General features: G+C 27.3%; 7 protein-coding genes and 1 long non-coding RNA gene across 13 annotated transcripts; 4 read left to right on the top strand and 4 right to left on the bottom strand.

Moving 5' to 3' along the window:
* The first annotated feature begins 325 nt into the window (after nucleotides 1-325).
* Nucleotides 326-2962, top strand: LOC107065252 (mitochondrial import inner membrane translocase subunit Tim22). The gene is made up of 4 exons (XM_015318761.2): nucleotides 326-872; nucleotides 952-1136; nucleotides 1215-1287; nucleotides 1587-2962. Exons 1-4 carry the CDS (start codon nucleotides 626-628, stop codon nucleotides 1667-1669), a joined length of 588 nt encoding a protein of 195 aa, XP_015174247.1. The 5' UTR covers nucleotides 326-625; the 3' UTR covers nucleotides 1670-2962.
* Nucleotides 2622-5575, bottom strand: Septin1 (Septin 1). 2 transcript variants are annotated; one of them, XM_089172750.1, is made up of 8 exons: nucleotides 5444-5575; nucleotides 5266-5350; nucleotides 5140-5175; nucleotides 4655-4847; nucleotides 4202-4460; nucleotides 3611-3976; nucleotides 3423-3527; nucleotides 2622-3334 (listed from the first exon to the last, which is right to left on the bottom strand). In XM_089172750.1, the coding sequence occupies exons 3-8, from the start codon at nucleotides 5167-5169 to the stop codon at nucleotides 3202-3204; spliced, it is 1086 nt and encodes a 361-aa protein (XP_089028876.1). In that variant the 5' UTR covers nucleotides 5170-5175; nucleotides 5266-5350; nucleotides 5444-5575; the 3' UTR covers nucleotides 2622-3201. The 2 variants fall into 2 exon arrangements, with proteins under 2 accessions (XP_089028876.1, XP_015174250.1); XM_015318764.2 differs by lacking the exon at nucleotides 5444-5575 and having other exon boundaries at nucleotides 5266-5402.
* On the top strand, nucleotides 5553-10598 carry Hsepi (D-glucuronyl C5-epimerase). The gene is made up of 6 exons (XM_089172749.1): nucleotides 5553-5690; nucleotides 5784-5946; nucleotides 6048-6179; nucleotides 6255-6968; nucleotides 7047-7234; nucleotides 7339-10598. The coding sequence occupies exons 2-6, from the start codon at nucleotides 5803-5805 to the stop codon at nucleotides 7868-7870; spliced, it is 1710 nt and encodes a 569-aa protein (XP_089028875.1). The 5' UTR covers nucleotides 5553-5690; nucleotides 5784-5802; the 3' UTR covers nucleotides 7871-10598.
* On the bottom strand, nucleotides 9511-14455 carry mts (protein phosphatase 2 catalytic subunit mts). Its single transcript, XM_015318770.2, has 6 exons — nucleotides 14186-14455; nucleotides 13233-13442; nucleotides 12893-13156; nucleotides 12634-12806; nucleotides 12417-12524; nucleotides 9511-12332 (listed from the first exon to the last, which is right to left on the bottom strand). The coding sequence occupies exons 1-6, from the start codon at nucleotides 14285-14287 to the stop codon at nucleotides 12260-12262; spliced, it is 930 nt and encodes a 309-aa protein (XP_015174256.1). The 5' UTR covers nucleotides 14288-14455; the 3' UTR covers nucleotides 9511-12259.
* A 202-nt stretch (nucleotides 14456-14657) lies between these two features.
* LOC107065255 (uncharacterized) lies at nucleotides 14658-24412 on the top strand. 3 transcript variants are annotated; one of them, XM_015318766.2, is made up of 11 exons: nucleotides 14658-14998; nucleotides 17862-18141; nucleotides 18395-18470; nucleotides 18549-18949; nucleotides 19171-21270; nucleotides 21423-21731; nucleotides 21819-22155; nucleotides 22248-22414; nucleotides 22496-22779; nucleotides 22867-22975; nucleotides 23050-23261. In XM_015318766.2, the coding sequence occupies exons 2-11, from the start codon at nucleotides 17957-17959 to the stop codon at nucleotides 23153-23155; spliced, it is 4074 nt and encodes a 1357-aa protein (XP_015174252.2). In that variant the 5' UTR covers nucleotides 14658-14998; nucleotides 17862-17956; the 3' UTR covers nucleotides 23156-23261. The 3 variants fall into 3 exon arrangements, 2 of the variants coding, with proteins under 2 accessions (XP_015174252.2, XP_015174251.2); XM_015318765.2 differs by lacking the exon at nucleotides 14658-14998 and adding an exon at nucleotides 17598-17695; XR_016176641.1 differs by lacking the exon at nucleotides 14658-14998 and adding an exon at nucleotides 24179-24412 and having other exon boundaries at nucleotides 17612-18141; nucleotides 23050-23242.
* On the bottom strand, nucleotides 15680-17206 carry LOC107065257 (defective transmitter release). Of its 3 annotated transcripts, none has more exons than XM_015318767.2 (5): nucleotides 17044-17206; nucleotides 16867-16970; nucleotides 16575-16771; nucleotides 15998-16469; nucleotides 15680-15924 (listed from the first exon to the last, which is right to left on the bottom strand). In XM_015318767.2, exons 1-5 carry the CDS (start codon nucleotides 17054-17056, stop codon nucleotides 15751-15753), a joined length of 960 nt encoding a protein of 319 aa, XP_015174253.1. In that variant the 5' UTR covers nucleotides 17057-17206; the 3' UTR covers nucleotides 15680-15750. The 3 variants fall into 3 exon arrangements, with proteins under 3 accessions (XP_015174253.1, XP_015174254.1, XP_015174255.1); XM_015318768.2 differs by having other exon boundaries at nucleotides 16867-16958; nucleotides 17044-17204; XM_015318769.2 differs by having other exon boundaries at nucleotides 16867-16984; nucleotides 17044-17201.
* On the bottom strand, nucleotides 24244-26779 carry LOC107065259 (SET domain-containing protein SmydA-8). The gene is made up of 7 exons (XM_015318771.2): nucleotides 26000-26779; nucleotides 25402-25770; nucleotides 25182-25316; nucleotides 24887-25073; nucleotides 24637-24732; nucleotides 24449-24549; nucleotides 24244-24380 (listed from the first exon to the last, which is right to left on the bottom strand). The coding sequence occupies exons 1-7, from the start codon at nucleotides 26618-26620 to the stop codon at nucleotides 24285-24287; spliced, it is 1605 nt and encodes a 534-aa protein (XP_015174257.2). The 5' UTR covers nucleotides 26621-26779; the 3' UTR covers nucleotides 24244-24284.
* LOC107065260 (uncharacterized) lies at nucleotides 25042-25528 on the top strand. Its single transcript, XR_001475591.2, has 3 exons — nucleotides 25042-25156; nucleotides 25220-25322; nucleotides 25407-25528. It is a non-coding gene; the product is annotated as an uncharacterized LOC107065260 (long non-coding RNA).
* Nucleotides 26780-26897: the final 118 nt, after the last annotated feature.

The following is a 26897-nucleotide window of genomic DNA, read 5'->3' as shown; positions in this document are numbered from 1 at the left end:
AATTACTTTTAAATACGTCTTTTACATAAGTATTAATTTTAGTAAATAAGCAATTTATTTAGAAAATGTATTTAAAGAAAAAATTGCAAAATTACTTAATTTAAATCGAATAGTACAATTTTAAATGGAAAGAAAGTTGGCGCGCTTTTTAATTTTCAAATATGAGCATCTAACTGCCATCTAGCGAAGAAATCATGATTTAATTATACACGCATGTACTGCCATCTAGCGAAGAAATCGTGATTTAATTATACACGTACATACTGCCATCTAGCGAAGAAATCGTGATTTAATTATACACAACACGTCAATTAAATATTTTAGTTGTTATATCATACTGACTACTACAGTCGGCTTATGCAGTTGCACTTGGTTGCAACACGTGATTTATAAAAAACCAACTTATATGAAATATATAATTGGAATATAAATATACATGTGATAAATAGTACATATATATGTTTAAACTGTAGAAATTACATTTGGCAAAAGTTATCGTTAAAATTTTTATTGATAAAATTAATGATAAAGTTTTTTAGTTCCTATGACTAGTTCTCTACAAAAATTTGGATGTTACATTGTGAAATGAATTATTAACAAACCTTGATTTTAATATATTACAATTATGTCCTATATGGATCAATCTAAATATTCAGCAGACCTGTTAAAGCAGGGAAATAAACAAGTCTTTTTGAGTAATGAAGAATGGGATAAAATAGCTGTTTATTTAATGGGAATTCGAGAAAGATATAGAGAAAATATTATTATACCAGCAACAGTAGCACCTGTACAAATTAAAACTAATGAAGAAAAAATGGTTGAAGGAGTTATGGAAAGTTGTGCTTTTAAGAGTATTATGAGCTGTGTACTTGGTATTTAACATTTTTGTTGTTATTATATTTATTATAAATCTTAAACAAAAGATACAATATAATAGTATGATATTTGTAGGATATGGATTAGGAGCTGCTATAGGTTTATTCACATCAAGTGTAAATCCAGATATGACAAGTGTAGATAAAAAACAAACTGCACGTGAAATATTTAGAGAAATGAAAATGACTACGCTTAGTTATGCTAAGAATTTCGCTGCTGTGGGTTTAGTATTTTCAGCTGTTGAATGTAGTATAGAATCTGTAAGTTCTTTCTCAAATTTAGTTTTTTTTTTTTTTTTCATTTCAATCAAATTTATTTAAGCTTTATTTTAATTTTAGTATAGAGGTAAAACTGATTGGAAAAATGGTACTTATGCGGGTGGTGTGACAGGTGGTCTAATAGGTCTAAGAGGTATTAACTTATTATTTGCTGTCAATATTTAATCCTTTCGATTAAATGGCTATATCATTTACGAGTATGCTTCTACTGCATAGATAATTGCATTGTTAATAACGTCTACTGTGCAGGCTAGTTATAACACGAACATAAATTTGATCATGAAGTAAATAAAAAATGAAATATTACAATGTATATCATAATGCATTTAAAAATGTTTAAATTATACAAACTTTAAGTCAATAGTCATTGATAGTATCAAAAGGATTAAAATAATATGATGATAGATACATTAAATTTATATTTGTTTCTAGCTGGTGTAAAAGCAGGAATAATAGGTGCTATGGGATTTGCAGCATTTTCAACTGCGATAGATTATTACATGCACAGATCATAAACAATGTTTAATGGAATTACAATTTATATATTTCTATAGAAAAGATATAAAAGCTTGCATATATTGCGCATATTTATAATACATAAAAAAAAGCATGAAACACGTTTATAATGTATAAATACGTATAAATGCTTAAAAATAAGTACAATAGTCAAGGTATAAAATATGTGGAAAATTGATATTCCTGTTCATCTTAAATTATCTAAAACTTGTCTGTATACTCCCACTTATCAATTGAACTATTCTTTCATTATTTATTTTATATACCTCAAAATACTATATTAAATTGCATTATAAAAATATTAAGTTATATTTGAATATTCTGTTAAATAAAAATGAAGTAAATTAAATGCATATTTGGAATAATCCTTAATACTTTTCACATAATACCTTTGTAAGATAAATATGTGCAAAATGTTGTTGTAATCTATTTTTTTTTTTTTTTTTTTTTGATAATTTTCCATATTGAGAAACAATATCTTTTCTAAGTTACAATATATTTTTGTTGTTAAAAGAAAATGCAGTCTTATATTTTCAATTTTTTTTTTAAAACATTCTGCACAATCACACATCAAGTACATGATATCACATAATCTATTTGAATTAGATATGTCAGGAAAGTATACATATATAATATATATATATATATACAAATACGAAAAATATTTGTATATTTGAAGACATATTTCTCATAGTATAAATGAGTATAATTTTACTCATATACTATTCGTGAACAATGATCTTTTTTAAAAAAATGTTTATACCATATCTAAAGTCTTTTAAAATTATATGTTATTATAATGTATATTATATAACAACATTGACATGAATTCTATATTTTTAAAATTATATACGAGATTCTTTTCGCAGTATCTAAACAAATATATAATATATTAGTTTGGAATTTTTTGGTTTTAGCACAATATGAGATACTTTGATATTTGCCGCCTCCTTTGTTTCTTTTTTTTTTTTTTTAATTATTTCGTATAGTAATTCTTTAAAAGATAAATGGACATGAAATGTATTGTAATCATAACGTAAATTACTTACGTTAGGAGACCTATTTCTCATAATTTTAGTTTAATATTATTTTAGGAAGTTATCAAATGAGAACTTTTTGAAATAAAATAAAGAATTACAAGGCACTTATGACAACTGTCGCTTTCTTCTTCTCATTTTTTTCTTTTAACTTTGCAATGGTATTGGTATCAAAGATATAATTATTTTGCACTATGTATCAATAATTGTCCTATTTATCTTACATATTAAATCTTGTTAATTCAAAAAAAAAAATATATATATATATATTAGACTACCAAATATTAAATATACTTGTATGCAAGCAGTAATTAAAAATAACTATGCATTAAAGAATATTCTCATATATCAGCATATATCAGCTAAATAGAAGCTTGTAAAAATGAAATTGTCCCTTAAAGCTACATTCTTGTATGTCACATATATTTTATAAACTTTTTTGGCACCTATAGAGCCGAAGCTCTCTTCCTCCAGTTTGTCCAACGTTTATTTCATTATGGCTGTTGCTGTTGCATTTGTGCCTGCATTACTGCCAATAATTCTTGCATGCGACGTAATTCAGCCTCTTTTTCTTGTAAAATACGATCTTTCTCTGATACAGAAGTAGTTTTTTCCGACTCAACAATTCTATTACAAAAAAAGAACATTATTTTCATATTAATACTTTTTAGTTTACAAATAAATTATTACAAACAGGTTATATATATATTCTTACGTTTGTCGTCTTGGTGGGACCGGAGCTCCTTTAGCTAATCTTTCACTACGATAATTTTCATAATGTACTTCCTGTGTAACTTCTTGTAAATCTTGCATATGTGTTCTAAAATAATACATATAATCATTGCTGATGACATTTAATTACAATAATATAGTTTTTCTTTTTTATTAAAACGTTTTACTTACATAAGCATAGTTCTCAATTTGATAAAATCACAATGATCTGGATTTTCTACTTCAACAACACCCCATGGATAAAGTCGTCCCCTTACTTTTTTCCCTTTAACTTCGAGTAAAGAATTTGCACCACAAACTGCAAATGGTACAGCTTCTTTCAATTGTCTTACTTGTTCTTTATAATCTTCATCTTCATCGCTATCACAATCTGGCAGTGGATAGATCTTAATGCCACTACCTTCAATTTCTTCCATTACACGTTTCTTTAAACGTAATACCTCTCTTTTAGTAAGTACATCTGCTTTTGCAATTACTGGTACAATATTAACTTTATTATGTAATTGTTTCATAAATTCTATATCCAAAGGTTTCAATCTATTAAAAAAAAAAACAAATAAATTATAATTGTTTATACATATATTTTTTGTTAAATTGTAATATTATTTCTTAATTTATTAATATGTTTTATATTTTGAGTTATTATATGCGATATTCAATTATAAACATCTGAAACCTAAACAATACTGGTCACAAATGTATTAATATAACAAAATTCACTTAGAAAAATATTTAAATAGATAAAAAAAAATTCATTCTTACCCATGACCAAATGGAGAAATAAAGTAAAAACAACAATGTATTCTATTATCGACTATATTTCTTCTATTTAATCCACTTTCATCGCGTAAAAATCTTTCAAATTGATCATCAATATATTGAATGATGGCTCGGAAACTATCTGTATTATCAATAGCATCTCCATAACCAGGTGTATCAACAACTGTAAGTCTAAGTTTAACACCTCTTTCTTCAATTTCTACCGTGGAAGCGTCAAGTTTTACAGTTTGATTAGTTTTCTCTATATATAAATATAAATATTCATTTATTAATAACATTATCAAATCCAACTATAAAACAAAAATATATTTAATCAGTTAGCTGTGATGATATCTTTAAAAATTGCATTTGTCGAGTATACTCGTCGATTACAGCTAACTAATTAAAAAACAAAACAGAACTAATTACATATTGAATGATTTTAACAATGCTTACCAACAGCGTCAGGAATTATTCTTTCTGGATATAAATCGGTTAAAAATAAACTATTAACTAACGTTGATTTTCCAAGGCCAGATTCTCCAACGACCATAAGTGTAAATTCAAATCCTTTTTTCACCGACTTTCTATGCACTTGATTAGGTAAATTTGCAAAACCTACATAGCCTGGAGCTTCAGGACTAGTAAACTGTTAAATATTAATAACATTTTTATTAAAATATACAGTTAAGTAAAATGAAATAATGAGAAAAAGGAAATGACTAAAGATATGCAAAAAATGTATATATATATATATATATTTTGTTAAAATATAATAAATATTATAAAATTTGATTAATAATTTCAAAAACTACAAATAATAAAATATTGTTATTGTTTTTTTTTCTTTTATTTTTTTATAGGTTACTATAAAATGAATATTACTGTAAAATATATGTTAAGTTTAGGTTGTGTGTAAATCTCTTCATGAATATACTCACAGTTTTAACGTTTTCTCTTTCGCTAGACATTTTTTCCTATAATATTGAACAAATGTGTTGATTTGAAAAGAATTCAATAGCTTGCAGGGAAATGCTTTATAAACAATTTTCAGATTTATTACTTACGAACTGACAGAAGACAGAACAAGTTAAAAGACCGAAATGTCTTCTAGCAGTGCTACCAACATATAACGAGATCTTTTAATCAAACCTATTTTATAATTAGATAAATTAATGTATATACACGTATATTTAAATATATAATGCAAAATGTATATTAGTAAATGGTATTGCTTTTACATACGTATTTGACGACCTATTTTCAATTGGTTTTGACGTTGTTAATATTAATGAATTTTTCATAACTAGAAGATACATATATATATATATGTATGTATGTATTGTACTACTTACTTGCAAGTAAGTGCAATGTCTAAAGTGAACGAAACTACTTTGAATGTATAATAATGTGAAAAATCGTATTAACCGTTTGTAATATTATGCACATATAAAATCTGATTGAAATAAAGAAAACATTACAATGAAAGGTTCGAATATAATTAGTTGTATATGTGTATATATACATAGCCATACGATTTAGTCCATTTTTACTCAAATCTTTTTCATCCATTCTTAACACAGGTTTTTTTTGAAAGTTTACATATGATGATGCGAATGAATTACAAAACGATTTTATTAATATTAATTGTTGCTGTTATAAGTTCCTTATTAACATCATGGAACAATTGTGGATATCCTTTCTTCTTGAGACCAACAGATTGGAAATATCAATTTAATCAACATAAAGTTAGTTAATCAAGTATTTCAATTAATTGCAATTATAAATTGTTTTATTGTTAAAAGAAACATTTTTAATTATAACTGTATTAATAATATTTATAAATTAGGAAAAAGTAAATAATAATGAACCAGGATATCAAGAAATAGATTGTTCTATAAATGGTGATTATTCAATTGGTTGTCGAAAAGAAGGAGATGAAGTATACATACCTTTTTCATTCATTCATAAATATTTTGAAGTAAGTATCAATTAAAATAATGTATATATATATAGTTTGACAGTGTTAATAATTTATCTAACCTAATATGAATAGATTTATGGTAAATTGGCAACATACGATGGATTAGAAAGATTTGAGTGGTTACACAGTTATTCGAAAATTGTAACACCCAAGGGTAAATATGATCCTCGAGGAGTATTTATGACATTTGAAAATTATAATGTTGAAGTCAGAGAAAGAGTAAAATGTGTTAGTGGCAGTGATGGTGTACCAGTATCCACACAATGGGAAAGTCAAGGATATTATTATCCAACTCAAATTGCCCAATTTGGATTGTCCCATTATAGCAAAAATTTAACAGAACCTGAACCTTACAGAAAATTGATAAAAGATTCTGATAAACTCAAACTGGAATGGTCTGTTCCTCAGGGATCTTTTATTTCTCAAATATATGACAAACAAGTTAATAGTTATGTTACGAAATTTGCAACACCTGAAACGAGTACTTCTGGAATAAGTTTAAAACTGGATCATGTATTAGATCTTGTATTAAAATGGGATTTAAAGATTAAGGATAATGGCAGTATTATGGTTACATTGCAATCTAGAGAAAAGAAAGATATGTATAACTTACATTATACGGCAAATAATATAATGTTACATACCTTTAGGAATCATATATATTATGGAATTGGACAAAACAATCATCAATGGAAACGTTTTACCAGAGATTTAGTTGTTGATTTACAAAAAGGATTATATTTGAATGATAAAAGTAAAAAGAAACTTTCGCGATCTAAATTAAAGGTAAACTATATATCGTTTTACGGTGAACAAGTTGATCATAAATGAATAAATCATTTCATTTATATTTTCATATTATAGATTATTAGAATAACCCTTTATGGTTCTGGAATGATCGATAATATTACATTATCAACAAGCGAACATATGGAACAATTTTATGATGCTGCTAAATGGTTTGTAGCTAATCAAAATGTTACATCTGGTGGATGGGCAAACCCAGTTAGAAGAAGAGTTTCTACTGGTATGGCTACGCTGGAACCTGGATGGTATATTGTAGAATTTTATTTACATTCACTTTTTAATATGTTAACTTTCCTACAGTGTAAACATAATATATTAGTTATTATGTTTACGTGATATATTATTTTAGGTATTCCGGTATGGGTCAAGGACATGCTATTTCAGTATTGGCGCGAGCATATTATCATTCTCGAGAAGAAAAATATTTACAAGCTGCAGTGAGAGGTTTAAGGCCATTTAAATTATCATCTAGTAAAGGAGGTGTAGCAGCTTTATTTTTAGGTAAATATATTTGGTACGAAGAATATCCTACAACTCCACCTTCGTTTATTCTTAATGGATTTATATACTCCCTCATTGGACTCTATGATTTAAAAAGTATAGCAACAGGTAAAGATGCCAATGAGGCATCAAGATTATTTAATCAAGGAATGATCTCACTTAAAAATATGTTAACTTTGTATGATACTGGATCAGGTACGACATATGATTTACGTCATTTTACTTTAAAAATAGCTCCTAATTTAGCTAGGTGGGATTATCATTCCACACATGTTAATCAGCTTCTTCTTCTTAATACCATTGATAATGATCCAATTTTTACTGCAACTGCAGAAAGGTGGATCGGATATATGAATGGTAAAAAGGCTGCACATAATTAATTGTATTTTACATTTATATATTTGTACTTAAAAGTACTACACTGTGTTCTAATATTTATAACTAATATTTGATATTATTTCTTCTTCACTTGTTTGAGTTTCACATTCTTAGAGATTTTATTTCAATATAACCATGACTATAAAAAACAAACAGATATCAGGTACGTGCGATCAATTGTTTTTATATGTACATATATAAATGTTTTTATAAAAATTATTAGTAGTTCACGCACACGCTTAAAAATATATCTTTCTTGATATAATGTACATCATTTATTCGTGGATTAGTTCTTTTTTTTTTTTTTAAAAGATCTTTATCATTTCAATAGGGGTAATAATAAATGCCATCTAGTAAATTAGTTGTATAAATTAATTTTTATGCAAGTATAATACATGTACTTAAGTAGTCAATTTTAATTGAAATTCAATCAGTTCATTTCTCTGCATGAACATATAATATCAAGTATTTTGTAATCTGTAATATTTAATGTCATTAATATCAAATATTTAGAAGAAAGAACCTTGAGAAGGTGTCATGCAATATATAAATTTATACTGATATATATATTAAAAGTATTATAAAATTTACCAAATATGTTACTCCAGCAAGCAGCTATTAAATATTAGCATTCTTTTCATTTATTAAAATAACAATTCGATATTATATACGAAGCATAAGTACTATGAATATTTTAATAATTATTTTATATTTTTAATAACGTAACATATTTAACATATGTTTATTTTCATTATTTAAATATGCCTCATAAATATAATTAGTATTTGTTTAATTTAATTTAATTTAATATTTATTATATACATTACCATGAAAATGAAAATAGTTTTTTTATTATTATTATTATTTGTTGAACATTCCATATGTTGTTGATATGTGTTAATTAAATTTCAAATAATTTTTATATTTATGATTTATATTTAATTATAATTAAAATATATAATTTGCTGTCATATTTAATATTTTATTGGAAAATAGAAATATATGTAGATAATCAACAGATGAAAATCATAAATGCAATGTTTAGAAAAACAGGGTAGAAAATAATATTGGTGATAGTAGCATTTAGTGATTGTATATTTTTTTACATTCCAAGTGATTGTAGTAACTCAGGAAATAATTTGCAAAAATTCTTAATTAATATTTTCATGTATGTAAAAAGAGCTAAATATAATGAAATTCATTTTTTCATTAAAATATATAAAAACATTTAAATGATCTTTAAAATAGAACTGCAATATCATATAAATAAATTAGACGATAGATACTGCACAAGAATTATTCATAATAACTAAATTAAATATTGTTGAATATTATACAAATTGGTTATATTTATTAGTATTAAATAAAACACATCAATATACATTTTCTTATAATAATAATAATAATGTAAATATGAACTGTCTGTAGTGTAATCTAAGACTGTTATCATTAATCGTATTATTAATTCATTATTGAATGCAATATATATTATACATGTTTTGTATTATGCATTTTATATAGGCTGTGTAATATAAATAAGTATGTTTGTAAAGCATGCTTTAAAAATATCTTATATAGTCATTTTAATATCAAATAAATCCAAGTTAAACAACGGAAATGAATAAAGTGGAAAAACTACATACACAGGATATAACTTATTAATTTTATTATAAAGTATTCATATACAATAAATGAAAATGAAATTGTATAAATGATACTTATACAATTTAACTTTTTTAAACTTTGATAAGTGCATTATTATGAATTTTTGTTTCTACATATAAATGCTTTTTTAAATAATTCCTATTACTACTTTTTACATTATAAGCTATTATGAACATTTGCTGTAATGAAACAAAAATTAATATAGGACGAATTAAAACATGATCATTAGTTAACATGAAAAATTACATTTTATTAAGGAAAAAAAGATATGAAGATTAATTAAAAAATATAATGAGGTCACCAAGAATATACCTGAAAGAAAATATTAATCTGAATATTAAACAATTACACCAATTTACAATCTATAAGAATGAAGAATATATTGAGACAATAGAGAAAAGCAATTTGTAAATATGATAACATCTTTATTTCTCTAGTTTTTCATAATGAGATGACAATTATCATATGTTCATGGTTTTTTTTTCTTTGTTCCATATTATCTGCTTACGTGCAGATTTTGCAAACCTTCCTAAATTATTAAAATCAGTTTTAAAATATGTAAAATACAAAAAAAATGATGCAGGCTGATATTAGTAATTACAATGTGTACACGCACAATCGATAGGCATTTGAAATATTTATTGTGTAACATAAAAAAAGATATAAATAGTGATAGAAGTTTATTATTTTTATTGTATAAAATATTTAATTCTAATAGAGACGATTACTGTAAGCGGAAGTTAGTTAATTACTACCCTCTGTGTTTTCTACTACTATATATATATATATGTATAAAGTTTTTATTTTTTATATTTGTACGTGTGCACTTGTCAATTGATCAGCACATATGCTCGAAGCATAAGATTAACATTTACATTGCTTTAAGACAATAAGAAAATTCCGTATATGTAAAAACTGGCAATATATACTCTGAGCCAGAGTCAGACCAAAAAAAAAAGAAAAAATTATAAGTTATTGCGTGTGTATGTATATTTATATATGTATCCTTTGAGACATTGCAAAATGAAGCATACTTGTATAACAGAATAAATCTTTTCAATTTTATCCCTTATTTTTAACAGTATTGTACCTGCGAATACTGAATAGAAAAAAATTGAATAGACAATATAAATTAAACAAATACAAAATTATCTATACAATGTCTAGTATCTATTTTTTTTTTTTTTTTAATTATTTATTATATGAAATTCTTTAATAAAGTCATTTGATGTATTATGATATTATAAATTTCTGTTCTATAGGAAAAATTTATTTTCTGTTACTATAATCAAAAAAGTAAGTGCATTGTATAATATAAAATAAGAAAAATGCTCAGCCTGCATTATGCAGAAAGGATCGAGGCATCTACAGATTATATTTTCTGTGGTACATTTTAGATTTACAGTCTTAGTAAATTACTATAATGTGCATCTATATTTCATGTTCACCTCATCACCGCTACTATATGGTTTTATTATTCATTTACTCAAATTGCATGCTTACTCCTATGAATACATCTGTGTGTGTTTTACAGGTTCGTGTATACAATGCCTTCGTTATCGACGAATATGAATAATTCGACACAACACATTAGGTTGGCTTGGCTTGCAATACACATTTTTATTAACCAGAAGCATCATGTTATACCTATTAATTAGTAAAAATGTTGTCAGTTTTTTTTTTTTTCACAAGCGATTATTGATTAACTTTCAATTTAACTTTTTGAATGTATGAATTTATTCAGTATGAAGTGCGTGTTTCACTTAGAAATACGATACAGGATTGATGCAAAAGTACCAAATTTTATTGCGTCCTTAGAAACGTTTTCTATCATTGTATTCATGTAAATTAAAATTCTAAAACACTTTAAAACTCAACAAATTCCAGGTTTAATAAATCGAAAATATTTGATAAAAGAAAAAAAGATTGGATATATTCCAAATATAAATATGCTTTATACAAAGTATACAGGTATACAAATATACAAATAAATAATCGAGTTTGAAAAAAATGAAAGCTTTATATTAATGTTTTTATATGCTGATTATTAGGAGAAAAATTATAGAAATAAAATAATAGAAACAATGTTGTAAAGTACTGCATGGCACAATATTAATATGTCAAATCACTGTTGCACCAATCCCCGTTTATTATTCATTTATTTTTTATTTTCAATGGAACATTCTAAGCTCCATGTATACAATCAATTATGTGATATTCTCTTAATTAAAAACTATGATCATTTGAGTTTATTCTTTGAAACCTTAAGTGATATTGTTATCTAAATTTATGCTTATTGAACATATTGCTCATACAAACAGTTTGTAGTAAATTAATACTCATTGAAGGTTTCAAAGCAATATCAAACATACGTATTTTGTTCGCACTACCTATTATGGTTCAGTTTACTTTATATTTCTCGATAATAAAAATACAAGCAGTATAATGATGGTTGAAAAAACTCAATGTTGCAGGTGAATTTACTTGGTATGTGTATACATTATTGTATTCCTTATGTGTACAATGAATGTTGTGTCTATATGTGGCATGGAACTTGCTCGCATTGAACAAGCATATATTATATCTTTTGAAGAGACACCACAAAGTAAGAACAAATTATATACTGATACTCTGATGTTGTATCATAAATTATGTTCGATGGCATCTCTATAAAATCAGATATTCTTTCCCCTACCTTGGCAACTACTTCCTTAAAACTGAACTCTTTAAAGGAAGTAGTCTGGTGTCCGCCTAGTGACATGTGGTTCTCCACGCCTTGGTGCTGGGTCAAACTGAAGGCTAAAATACGAAAAACACCGATGATAAATTTGAGAAACCTATTAACATTTATTCTTAAACATTATATTCAAATGTGATACTTACAATGAATATTTTAAAGCATCATCTAGTTCCATAATCGCGGCTTGATTACCACAACGGTAGCAATAATTAGGAGCAGAGAAGATAGTTACAACATTACGATCGTGACACCTGAAATTTTAAATGCATAATATTTCATTAAAAGAAAATATAATTCATCAATTATTAATTTACAAATAATATTAAAAATTGAGTCAATTATATTGGTAAGTATATTTACCAATTATATCCTTCCATAACCAATTGATGAGCTCTTGATACCAATGTAAGACCATTCGAATGATTAAATGTTTCTGATATATCTTGACCGAAGGTATATCCAGCTCCTCTAGGGGAAATACCCCAACCTCCTCTATCATCAGGATCTGACCATAACAAATCACACATAGGACCCTACAAATAATACAATGAAAAATTATTTATATATAACTTGTCATATTGCAATTGAAGAATTATTAACTGAAAAATATTATACATACTTCGTGGGGAACTTCTTGTAGACGATCTAAAGCTCTTATATGATCTAAGGTATCAATTGAAGGTGATAATCCACCATGTAAACAAAATATTTGACCATCAACCAGTGCAGTCAGTGGTAAATAATCAAATAAGTCAGTAAAGAATTTCCATACATTGGCATTGCCATATTTGCGTAAACACTCATCATAAAATCCATATACTTGTGTGATTTGTCTGGACTCGTGATTACCTCGTAAAATTGTTATTCTTTCACGATATCTTACCTATAGAAATAATATTATATTTTGAGTAAATTTGATAAGATATTATAAATATTAGATAAACTTTATACTCCTATACCTTTAAAGCAACAAGCAAAGTAACTGTTTCAACGGAGTAATATCCACGATCAACATAATCACCCATAAATAAGTAATTTGTGTCTGGAGATTTGCCTCCTATTCTAAATAATTCCATTAAGTCATGAAACTGACCATGTACATCGCCACACACAGTTACTGGACATTTTACTTCTTGTACATTTGATTCTTTAGCTAATATCTCTTTTGCCTAAATATAAACAGAAATAATATTTTAGTACACTTACAACATATAGATAAACAAGACGATTCATAGATAATGAAGTTGATTCATAAATCTATTTTAATTAATAAATTTCAATTTCATTTTGTTAATTCAATTAAAACATATTATGATAATTGGAATATTTTTATATTATTATATATATTTAAATATTTGTTAATTTTTCTATATTTTATAATATTGAAATTTTTCGTATTATCCAAAACAACAGATGAATTTTATTATAAATTATTGATATTATTTCTGAAATGTAGAAAACCAATTATGTAGTCTTGTAGTTCAACGATATATCTATAATTTATATAATTTATCATTATTCATTGCAAAAGGTATAATTATATTTAAAAGCATAAAAACAAAATATTAGAAGTTATTATAAACTTAATTCCATAGTAAAAGATCTTAAACTTGACTATTCAATTTGTCAAAGAATAATAATTGTAAAGACAACAAATTATTTTGATGAGATGTTAAAAGGTCAAGTACAATTACTCTATTTGAAAATATAAAAAAGCAATTGATCTCTCATAATTGTATGATATATCTTTGTTATATATCATAGTAAAGCAATGTGCAGTAACTTTTTTACTGATCGTTTCCGATTTCAAACATTTAATGATTTTTATACATAAAATATAATAAACAAATATATAAAATTCCAAAATTGTAAAAAAAATGAACCGGCTTTTTTGCGGTTTTTTACTAAGTACCTTGTCGCATAGAGTTTTCACTTGGCTTTCTGTCAGTTGTTTGCAATCATTTAATTGTTCTATCCACTGATCCAACTCCTTCTGTGAAGCCTTTTCCTCCATTTTATAAATCTATCCAATATCCGAAAAATATAATACACTTTTAGCACATATAATATTACGCTAAATAAGCTTATCTATAAACTAAATCATTCGGTTTGACTGCAAAAGCTTCTTAATACAAATATTCTAATCGAGCACACACTCACAAAATGGCCGACCACGGATGCTGATGGTGACGTCATATACGATTCATATATACCCCTACTAACTCTATCTTCTCTACTTCTTTCCAAAAGTAAATAGACCAATCAACGTTTCTTAATAAATAATTTTAACCAATAGCATTTGAGCTTTATCATTGATTTAACTTTCGCTACATAAGTACAAACATTAATAAATCGGATTAATATCAGTAAAAATATTAATTACCGATTTTTTAAATAAAAAAAGTAATTTATACATTTACAGAAATATAATGTATAAATAATTAGTCTATTAAGATGTGAAAGTTTTATCGTTATTATATGTTCAAGCATATGTTGAATGTTTCATTAAATTTGCATTATTAAATAAGTTTGTTTAACTTCATTTATAATATTTAATAAAATATATATTTTTCTAAATTTAATATATATTAAAATTAATGATTATTTTAAATTGCAATGACGCTCATTAGTGTAATAATCGAAACACGTGATTAGAGTTACATCACTTGAAAAGTTCCATATTTACGAATTTTATAACGTACTTCATATTTAACCATTCAACAAGGTAATCATTTAACAGTAATCTTATATTAAATAATATAACCATAAATATATAACATTTAAATTATTTTAGTGAAAACTACACATTATGCTTAACACATGGGTGTGTGTTGTAGTTTTGAAAAATCAATACATACTTCATATTTACACTTACAATACATTGCATCAGTTTAATTTCATTTAAATCTTATAAATTTAATTATAAAGAAGGATTAACAGGCATTATAACAACAAAATAAATATTTAATCAAAATGAACAGACAGCAATAATTTATTTTTAATATCATTATACTTCATAAAAATAATACAATCATTATTGATTACATTTCAATGTTACGTATACCTAAGAAAACAAACAATAAAAGAATATATTTTAAACATCAAATAAAAAAGTGCATTTATATAAGTGTTTACATATTTTTACTCATTTAGATATATTTATGAAATCATTTTATGAGACTACTCATAAAAATATATGAAAGCTTACGAGTATATATTAATTAAAACAAAATAAAATTATTAATGATAAGATTTAATATAAAGCTTAACTTACTGATATGAATATTATTATATTATTTAATAATATCACATTTATATTATATTCTCTTTTATTGGTGATTAATTATCAAAATATTAAAACAAGAAGTGCAAGATTGTAAACAGATAATTTTAGATATTAATGCCATTTATCTTTTTTTTTTTTTTTTTTTTTTTTTGGTTATTTTTCTTTTATAACGCGCTTGACATTTACACTTTTTATCTACAAAGTGTTGCATCTAATTGTACGAGCCAAGGCAATAATAATTTAATTTTTCGTCTATAATTTGGATCCTTTGAAACAGGATTTCTCTCCAAATACACAGTTTTTATACTTTTGTTAACTACTAAGCTCTCCACGGTTATCCAGTCTTCAATCTCATTGTTATTCATCTATAAATTAAAATTAAAAATAAGAAACAAATCGATCGTCTAAAAAAATATGATCTATATTATTGATTCTTACCCAGAAATCTTCCAAATCTTGAAGATGTTGAATATTTTCTATTTTTTTAATTTTATTATTACCCAAATCTAAAGTTGTCAACTTTGAACAATTTTCTAAACCTTCTATACATGTAATTCCATTTTCAGATAAATACAATTCATCCAATTTTGTTAATTCTTCTAAATTTTCAATTTTTGTTATACGATTACTTTGCAAACTAAGCAATTGGAGATTTTGCAAGCTTTCTAGATTTTGTATTTTAGTAATTTTGTTTTTCCCGAGATACAAATTTGTTAAATTTGTCAAATCGTCTAAATTAACTATTTCTCGTATTTTATTGTCACCTAATTCCAAGGTCTCAAGATTTTTTAAATATGAAAGATTTTCAATAGATACAATTTTATTGGACGATAAATATAAACTACGTAAATTTAATAAATTATTTAATCCTTCAATTTTTTTTATACGATTAAAAGAAAGATCTAAAATTCTGAAAAAGTGTAATAATAATAAATTCAAATGTCAACTTAAAATAAAAAGATGAAAACAAAGGGATACTTTCTCATAGAAATATGATATATTAAAATCAACTTACTCAAGACTCACAAGGGCATCAAGATTTTCTATTATAGTAATTTGATTATCTCTAAGTTGTAATTCAATCAAACTGGAGAGAGTATCGAGATTTTCTATTTTTTTAATTAAATTCCAAGTAAAGCATAACTTTCGTGCTTTGGTTAATGGTTCCAAATTTTCTAATTTTGTAAGTCTTGAATGATTGAAGTCCAATTCCTGTAATATAATCAAAATAATATATATTATTATGTATGTGTGTATTTTGTGTTTTTTGTTTTGTTTTGTTTTAATATTTATTTAAGTATACACACTTCACTATCAGGATCTATAATGAGACTCTTCTCTGCGTCTTCAGTCTCTGCATCATTATCATTTTGTTGATCCATTTCAATGCTGTCTTCTTCTATAAAATATACTTTACAATATAACCTAAAATTAATTAGTGATCAAATTGTCAATTTGTTATTTATTTTCAAATGAACTCTTACCATTGTGAGCCATTCTCAATTTTATGTCTTAATGCGATGTTGTGCTTTTTATTACTTTTTTTTTTTTTTTAATTACGATAAAATACGTTAGTTTAATTATAAATTATATGATCTTTTTCACCATAAACTTCGCAGTTTTATATGATTGAAATAGAAAGCTAAAAATAATTTACTAGATCGCGTAGAACTGTTGTAAACAGTTGTTGTGTTTATATTACAAAAGAAAAGAAATACAAAAAAATTACAACAATTAAACAAGTGAGATATTTGAACAAAGAATTGAAATATTATTTTTTTAAATTATTAAGAATCTCTGAAAAATAAATCATTATGATGGATGTCCAGTAGGACATACTAAAAAATATACTATCAGTATAATATATGTAGTAAAAATTATTATCAAATTATCTGTACATTTTCATCTCACTTTTATAAGTTATTATAAATTATTCATAAAAAAAAAATGTTGGCTATATATATATAAAAGTTACTAATAAAAGTTCCCCAATGTATTGTTACAATTGAAATTCTAAAGGTGGTACTCATGAATAGTGACATTTCTTTAATTATTCTTGACTGAATTTTGGATGTACCGAGTTTTTAATTTATTGTTGTCCGATTTATCTCGAAAATAAAATATTTTAAACAATTTGTATGCATTATAATTTCGATAAAGAACTTGGTTACGCTGTTTAATTTTCTTTGTTTTCTTTTTTTCTTTTTTTAAATTGTTTTTTTTTTTTTCATTTATAACAATTACGAATGGTTTAAAAGTTAGTGTAGATAATCTGACAATTGTGCTTGTTCTTTGCATGTAGGGTGTCTATTCACGGCGATTCCATAGCAAATGGACATTTGCATATTGCAGTTATGTGCTTCCATTGTGAAAACATAATTGTTTTATGGTGATAATATGTCAAAATCAAACATAAGGAAGATAACAGTTGACCCTACGAAATGTAATACTGACTCTCGTCGACCCAGTGTGTTCGAAAGATTGGGGACCAAACCAGCAGTCACAGCAATAGGTCAAAATACATCAGATTACTGCAGGAATTGGGCATTGAATGGCAGCTGTTCATACGGGAAAAATTGCAAGCAAGTACACGTTTACATGTATTCTCTATGAAGGAAGAAGATATCAAAATCTATACCGGTGTGCAACAATCAAGGTGCTGCACATTGTTGTTATTAGATATCTCTTGCAGCTTCTATCTCTTCTACGTCGTTAAAAAAAAAAAAAAAATAAAATAAATAATAATAATAATAAAACCATTTATAACTTCAAATGGAAAATCAACTTAACAACATAGAACAAATATAATTTCTTTTTCTTTCGCTTCATGAATAGGTATGCAAACACTCACACACTGATAAGTCCATCCAAGCGTGCGAAGAAGGATAATGCAATTACAAATACAACAGGGGTGAGTACACGTATGAAATTGCATTATCACATAGATTTTATTGTACACTATTGTTAATCATTGTTTTTATTTTTCTAGCTTGTTGAGGACCCATTTAAACGACTAACTTCTAAAATTGTTAAGAAACCATCGCATAGTCCTGATTTGAATTTAGAGGAGTGGAATCAAACAGATCTAGAATACGAAGACGAGAAAGTGTTAGAAAGGCGTAGGCAGCTTCTGCAACGAGAATTAGAAATACAAATGAAGAAAGATAAAGAAGTTCATGGCAAGGAAAGAGTCAGACAGAAAAAAAAAGCAATGAGTTCATCCTCAAGTTCACATACCTCCAGTACATCTAGCAGTAGTAGCAGTTCCAGCAGCGAAGATTCTTCCTCGAGTTCAACATCAGATTCGCGGAAAAAAGTTAAAAAAATGAAATTGAAGCGACACCATAGTGCTTCTACAGACTATGATGAAGAAAAAGAAAGGAGAAGAAAGTATGTCTTTAATTGTTTGGATTTTGTCAAATAATTTTAAGTAAAAAAATATATATATATACATTGGGTTGTTCAAAACATTCGTGTTTGGTACGAACTTTTTAGACAATCCATTATATGTATGTATATCAATAATTTTTAGATTATTTTAAATTAAATAACATAGAAATTTAACATAACAATTTAATGAAATAACATAGAAATCTTTTAAATTAATGTAGGCTGAAGATAAAAAGGCTTGGAACAAAAAATGAAAAACCCGTTGCCAAGAAAAAACGTAAAATTGATGCAGGTTCTGTCAAAAAAGATATTTCTGTAAGAACAAATAAGAAGTGTGCACCAACTTCTTCCACTTCGAGAAAACATTCGACTGGTGGTCGGGTTAGATCTCCCACGGTACAGGTATCTGCATCAGCAGTTGCATCAACACCTCCTATGTTATTGGGATCATCAGTTTCAGTAGCTCATCATTTACCTTCTAATAAAGCAAGAGAAAGAAATAGAAGTGATTCGCCTAAAACAATAAAAGGTAGAGAATCAGAGAAGGACGATAGACATTATAAAAAATTAAGAGATACGGATGACGTATCATCTAAAGAAAATGTGAAAACTAAATCCTTTGAAAAATTGAAGGAACAAGACAAAGAGAAAAATCGGGCAGTCGATGAAAAAATGAAAACTGATGATAGATTGAAAGCAAAATGTAAGGAAAAAGATGTGAGATCAAGAACTCCGTCTATAGCTGACAGATCGAAGCATCAGTATAATAAAGAGATTGTATCCGCAAAATCACGACGTAGTCGTACACCTGAAAAACCAACGAGATCAAAACGGGAAGTAACTCCATTAAGAAATCAAGAAAGACTTTCATCTTCGAGCAGATCAAGAGACGTGGAGAAGAAGGATCGAGAGAATCATAAGAATGATAAAACTAAGGATAGAGAAGATATTAGGAAACCTGAACAAGGAAAACCAAGACAATCTTCTGGTCAAGATGAGGCACATCGTAAAAATGTTATTAAAGATTTTGATGAAAAATCATATTTAAATGACAAAGCACGACAAAAAAATAGAGAATGCCGTGATAAGGATCATACAAGGGATGAACGAAATCATACAAGATTTAATCGTGATCAACGTGATCCACAACGTAACGATCCACAGCGTGATAAAGAAAAGGATGATACACAGGAACGTTGTCGAGAGAGACAAAGGGACAGAGATCGTGAACGTGAAAGAGAACGTGAGAGAGAACGTGATCGAGATCGTGAAAGAGATCGCGAACGTGAACGTGAACGTGAGAGGGATCGTGAGAGGGATCGAGATCGAGATAGAGATCGAGATAGAGATAAGGAAACTATCAAAGCCAGAGATAGAGATGTTCCATCTTTGGTTCCGTCTGCATCAATAAGTTTAACAGCGGACAAAAATTCACGATACGGTCGAGATAAAGAACGTATTCCAGGAAAAGAAAGTACATACGAGAAAACTGGTGCACGTGATCGTAGAAGCGACAGAGAACGAGAACGATCTGAAACGAAGGCACTTAATGAACGTGATAGAACTTCATCTCAGCGTTTTGACGCAAGGTATGATAGAAATGGAGCTGATAAAGATACATTAAATCGCAAAGCTACCAATTCTCCACGGGATCGAGTTGATCGCTTTCCTAGAGAACGGTCGTTAGACAAAGCGCCTCTTCTTGAAAAAACTGTACATCCTCCTGCAGCAGCATCATCTGCATCATTATTACCACCAGTTGCGTCTTCTACAACTTCATCTTCCTCTGCAGTAGCAATACCACCTGCTTTATCTGCATCACGTGATCATTTGATCGATAGAGTGGACTCTACGCATTACGAAAGAGATAGGCATCGAAGATTTAGTACAAGGTATGAACGTGGACATGGATCTGAACATGATAGGAAGGAGTCTAGAGTTACTCCAACTAAAATTGATCGTGTAGTAGAAAGGAGAGATGCTAGTCCACGCCGAGCTATTGAAATGGAAAGAAGTTTTAACAGAAATTATGGAAGACTTGGAGCAGATCATTGGGAGGATCAGGAAGAACCTAATCCACATTTAGATTATCGAGATCATCATCCACATGAAGATGACAGAAGAAAATTGATTGAAAGTAGAAGATACGATAGTCCATTTGATGAAAGACGAGGAGTTCGCGAAGAAAGATCTAGAGATTCTAGATATGTTGTACAAACTAGCGATAGATCCTCGTTCGATGATCATCGTCATCATCATCATCATCATAGACATCCAATTTATAGCGGAGATAAATTACGTCCCGGTAATAGCGCATTAAGGTATTTTTCATTTATTTTATTCTATTATATAATAGTATCAACACACACGTTCCGTATCACAGTGATTTTCAGTGGCTTATTGTTTAACTTTAATTTCTTATTGGCTTTAACCAATAGAAGAAGTACTAATCTTTGTATATATTTTGCATTAGAGATGAACCTCTTCCTAATGAAGATTGGGAAGCACATCATAGAGAAGTTGAACATGGTCGAGATAGATCTTATACAGCTGTTGATTGGGAGGAGAGAGAGTGGCGAGCAAGAGCACTCTGGGGTAGCAGAGATAGTCTTCCACGTTCGGAGGCTCATGACGATGAGTGGGCTGCAAGATATGATAATTCTTTATCTGATTGGAAAGCTAATGAAAATCGAAAATGGGATAATCAACCTATACATATTCGGGGTCACTACAGAAATGAACGATCTAAAGAAGTTGAATTAGGAGAATCAACATCGCACAAGTATTATAATATTTCATATATATGTCTATTTAGAATTATTAATAATTATATATTTTATATTTTTTTATCTTTGATTATATTACACAGTAAAAGACGTCCATATGTGAATCCAGAAGTCAGGGAAGAATGTTCAGTTCATGCTTCTAAACAAGCAGCTATTTATGGTAGTATGAAAGAAGAACCAATTAATAAAAAATTAATGGAGCTTGCTGAAGGTAGGTTACATACAAATCGCGAAAAATCGGTAGAAATATATCAGAAAAAAAATATGCCAAGGGAGAAATCTGAGGTGAAGGAAACTCATATACCTGAACCGAAAAGATCTTGTATTGAAGAATCTTTACCAACTCTACATACAGAAAGTGATCTTAGTGATATCAGTGATGATCCTGATGATATTCTTAATATGGAGGAAGAAGTTACGGTAAAATATAGTTTACTTTAATTTATATAAATAATAATATCTAAAGTATAATAAATTCATGTATTATTTTCATGAAAAAAACATGTTTTCAGGATGCTGAATCAAACAAATTACGATTACCTAAGAAAACACCTGATATTACACAGAAAGAACAACAACCTGTCATTCAAGAAACAGCTCAACCATCACCTAAAGAATCTATAGAAGATACCGTATTCAATGTGAAAGGAAAAGATAGTTCTGTTACTATGACATTTAGGTAATAAAACAAGTTCGCTAAAATTTGATTCGAGCTTATAATTTAATGAATTATTATTAATTGTACAAATGAATTATACAGAAATATGGTTGATGAAAATATGGAATCTATGGTCTTTGAAGAAATATCTGATGGTGAATTGGAAGAGGATATTAAAACAAGTGGTAAAGGTTTAGGCGATGCTTTAGGCGTTGATTGGGAAAGTTTTGTAAAAGAAATGCAACCACGTCGACCTTTATCTTCTGGACAACAAAATGCCAAAAATCGTTGGCAGTGTAATGCAATTTTTCACAGAATTGGTATATCTTTTAAGTATGCAGGCGAAGATACTATTAATACACTATCTCAAAAATATGGGAAGGAAGGTAAGTTAAATAAAGAACTTTAAACTCGTGTGAATAATGTATTTTTGTTCATTGATTACTTATACTATTTTCTTATTCTGTAAATAGATCATACTGATTTATTCTTGGATAAGGTTGCATTTGTTCATACAGCATTATCAAGAAACGAATTCTTGCGTAATAATATGTTGGCATCTATGGATGATCTAGTATATAGGTAAGTATATTTATGAATTATAAAATACTTTACTATTGTATTTTTTTATTATGTTAATATGTTTTCTTTTGCAGATTACAAAATGCAAATAATGATGATGTAGAATATGATATAGATGCTTTAAATCCATGTACAACTTTGTATGAAACAGCAAAGTGTTTGCTGCAGCAAGCAATTTAAAACACTCTAATGTTTGCTGTGAATAATTTTTATTGTAAAATTGTATCACTTATATTTTTCATGTGACACGTGCAAATATATATAAATGTACGATTGTTGTTTATTACTTGGACTTAGTATTAATACTTAGCCAACCGAATGAGAAAATCTCCTCATTTTAAAGCAAGTCACTGACCGATCGACCTGAGAGATCTTTCATTTTTTTCTAATTCAGTTTTTCTTTTATTAATAATCAGTTTTGACCTGTAATTACTTACAATTAATTGGATACTTTTTCTGGTTTTATAAAATACAATTTTTTTTTTATAAAATTTGGTAAATAAATTCAATTAAAGTTAAGGAATAAAGTTATAACTATCTATTGAAATTTAAAAAAAAAGAAATAAATATGTATATACGATTTTTGTATAAACTACATGCAAAATAAAATTGTTAGCATCTATTAAAATCATTTTTATATGTTCTATAGCTTTCAAATAGCGAATACTAATTTACATTATTTGCAAAAAACACACGGACGACAGTGTACGATCAAACGTAGCACGCTCGGTTGTTTAAGTATTAATAAGCATTGTATAATAGGTCTTAAGCAATAAGCCTGAAATAAACAAATTTCCTAAACAAACAGATGATATAGAAAACTAGATAGAAAATGAGTTTTATGAAACAAAAAAATGGCAATGTACTTCTTTCAAATAGGCTGATAAAAGCATATTAATATAAAGAAAAATTGTCTAACTATTACTAAAATTATAATTTGGAAAATCACTATTTGCTCCATAGCCTGCTGTAACATATATAATTATGTGTAAAAAAATTGAATTGGTAGCACAAAAGAAAATATATGTATATATTATTCCATGAATATGGGAAGAATACTTTAGCTATTTGTTTAATTCGATAAAATAATAAGATCACTCATGTATCGTATATTAAAGAATTAAAGTAATATATTTTCTTATTTAATTTAACAATATATATGTATAATAAGATAACAAATAATGTCTTTTCTATTTGTTTCAGTCAGAGCATAATATGCCATTAAAAGCAGAATTGCTTTACAAAAAGAATCGTGGATCGTTTCAAGTTTCTAATTGTTTGAAGCAATGCATTTTTCAATATACCAATATCATAAATTGCCATTCAGGAAAGTTGATGCCACAGTGTCATTTTGAAAAATATTAATTACTTCATTTAAAAGTGATTCATTATCTTTGATGTTCATCTAATAAAAAGAACTTCAATTAGCTAACTTTATGCAAATGCAAATTTTAATATGCTGAATTGTTATACCTTTTTCAGAAGTATCAAGCTTTCTTCTTTAAAATTGCTTTTTCCTTGAAGCCGCCGTAATTGTTCTTTGATGGTACAGTACAATTCATAGAGAATTAAGCCTCAAATTAAAAAAAAAAAATTATATAAATTTATCTCTTTTGTTTAATTTTGAAAGATATTATTTTATGTTATGTTTTATTACTTACCTCTTCTTCTACATTGTCCAGAGCCCAAGGTATTTAAAATTGATAACAAGTCTTCGCAGAAGGAAGCTTTAATTGCTAATTCATCATCTGATAAATCTAAATGAATATAAGTATTTTAAAAGTTTTTCATATTGAAGAAATAAAAGATATTTAAGTTTTATTAAATTATATAGCTTGATTATTCAGGTAACATATATATATATATATATATATATATATATAATATCATACTTAGGATGCCACACTATACCTGCCCATTGAAGATCCTCAATTTTACCGAAATAAGAAATGATAGTATACTTTATATCTGCTATCAGATAATTAGATGGTGGAATTAAGATCGAAAGTTCTGTCTGTAAGCATTTTAATAATTTTCGGGGAGGTTTCGATATATATTTATGTAATATCGATGATAAACCAGAACGTATCGAATTAATCTAGAATAGATATAAAAGAAAGGGTTGAAATAACATTAATAAATGAGAACGATCGCATATTATTTCTGAACCATAATAAAAAGGTAATTATTAAAAGAATAAACTAACTTGTCTTGATTTAATGTCAATTTGGCATTTATTACAAGTCCAAACAGATTCATTATTAAGAGGATCACGAGGTAATAAAATACCGGAACAATTTTCAGCTGCACAATATAATGCACCTAATAATGATCCACATTCCTGAAGGTATAAAAAAAGAAAATATATAAATAATTTTTATATGTATTTATTTATTATACGAACGATATTTCAATAATATATTTACCGTAGGATCGCTGCATCGTTTACATCTGCAAGAAAAATTCTTAGTAATACTTAGAACTTGTCTTCTTAAAATGGTATCCCACAAAAGATCAATATAAGTCATCGTAATTTCTTCCCCTGCGGAAATGGGACGGACAGCTATGACATAAAGTCGTTGCTGTGAATCGTAATGGTGCCTTGTGTTAGGTACACAAGCATGATTTATTAATGCTCCCATAGGATAAAGCCCACGCAAACTCGTATGATGATCTTTATCTTGCACGACAAAAGTTTCGAATGAATTTGTATTAAAAATTCCACTGACCAACATCATGAGATCAATTTCTTTAGGTTCTGGAGCATTTTTAACGTTGTTCCGAAGTAATGTGACCTTTGAAAACAAAATGTCTTTTTATATTTTTTTAAAAAACAGAAATTTCAACAGTTATCGAATGTATACGAGAAAAGAAGATATTTTTTTTTACAGTAAATTTCACTATTTTATTTCTATTTATTTTGCATTTATTAAATTATGAAAATAAATATAAATGAATGAGAATAATTTTAATTCCATTGAAGAATTGTCTTTCAAGATAAATTTATTGCATTTATACGCATACCTCACGATCACTCTTCAAGTTCTGATGACATTGGAGTGCAGCCAAAACATCGCGTTGTTCATCATCAAGTGTAATTGCTCGTACTGCCAAAAGTCCACGCAATAAACCCATAGACCAATTTGAACCACAAGTTGGTTTTAATTTTCTCAAATATTCACACTCGCCTTCCACGTGTATCTTTGAATCTTCGCATGTTTGAGAGCATACAGGAAGACCGCATCCACGATCGCACGAAAAAAGAGGACATTTGTCTTTGTAACAAGATACGCATAATGGTAAATGTTTTTCGGAATTTCGCGGTGATAATAAAAGAGCATAATCCACAAATATCAATTCTCCTGCTTCGATATCACGTTTTGCGAAAAGTCCACGGCCATCGAAAGTTGAATAACCGACAGTCCAGGCTTGTGATCCAACGGACAATAATTCATGTCTTTTTAAATGATTTTTCAAAATGATCTCTGTTTTCTCCGGTTCCATTACACTCATGATATTAATTTTTAGAGAGAAAGAGATTGCGAAGAAAATAGGAGAACAGTTCGGAGTTGCAGATCTTACCTGAAGATATAAACGTCTCATCTGTGCATATACTTGTGCACTATACATACAACAACATTGCATACTTATATAATATATCTATTTGTATATCTCGTATATATCGTATTTATATCTGAACTGCTGCATCTCTTTTAAGGATACAATAAGAATAAAAAACCTATGTTGAAAAATAATATTAAACAATAAGTATGATATATAATGGTGTTCATTATAAAGTCATACGCGCGAGAAAGTTTATTAAAAAATCTAAATACATATTAATATGAAAACAATTAATGCAATTTTAATTCAAATATTGGATCCAGTTTCGTTTTATTTCAATCGTTAAATTATATTAAAC

This window comes from Polistes dominula, unplaced genomic scaffold (assembly GCF_049000335.1).
Source record: "Polistes dominula isolate Pdom_NZ unplaced genomic scaffold, Pdom_raw_medaka contig_23, whole genome shotgun sequence".
Lineage (NCBI taxonomy): Eukaryota > Metazoa > Arthropoda > Insecta > Hymenoptera > Vespidae > Polistes > Polistes dominula.
Note: the sequence above shows the minus strand (reverse complement) of the source record. Positions and strands in the feature narration are given on the sequence as shown.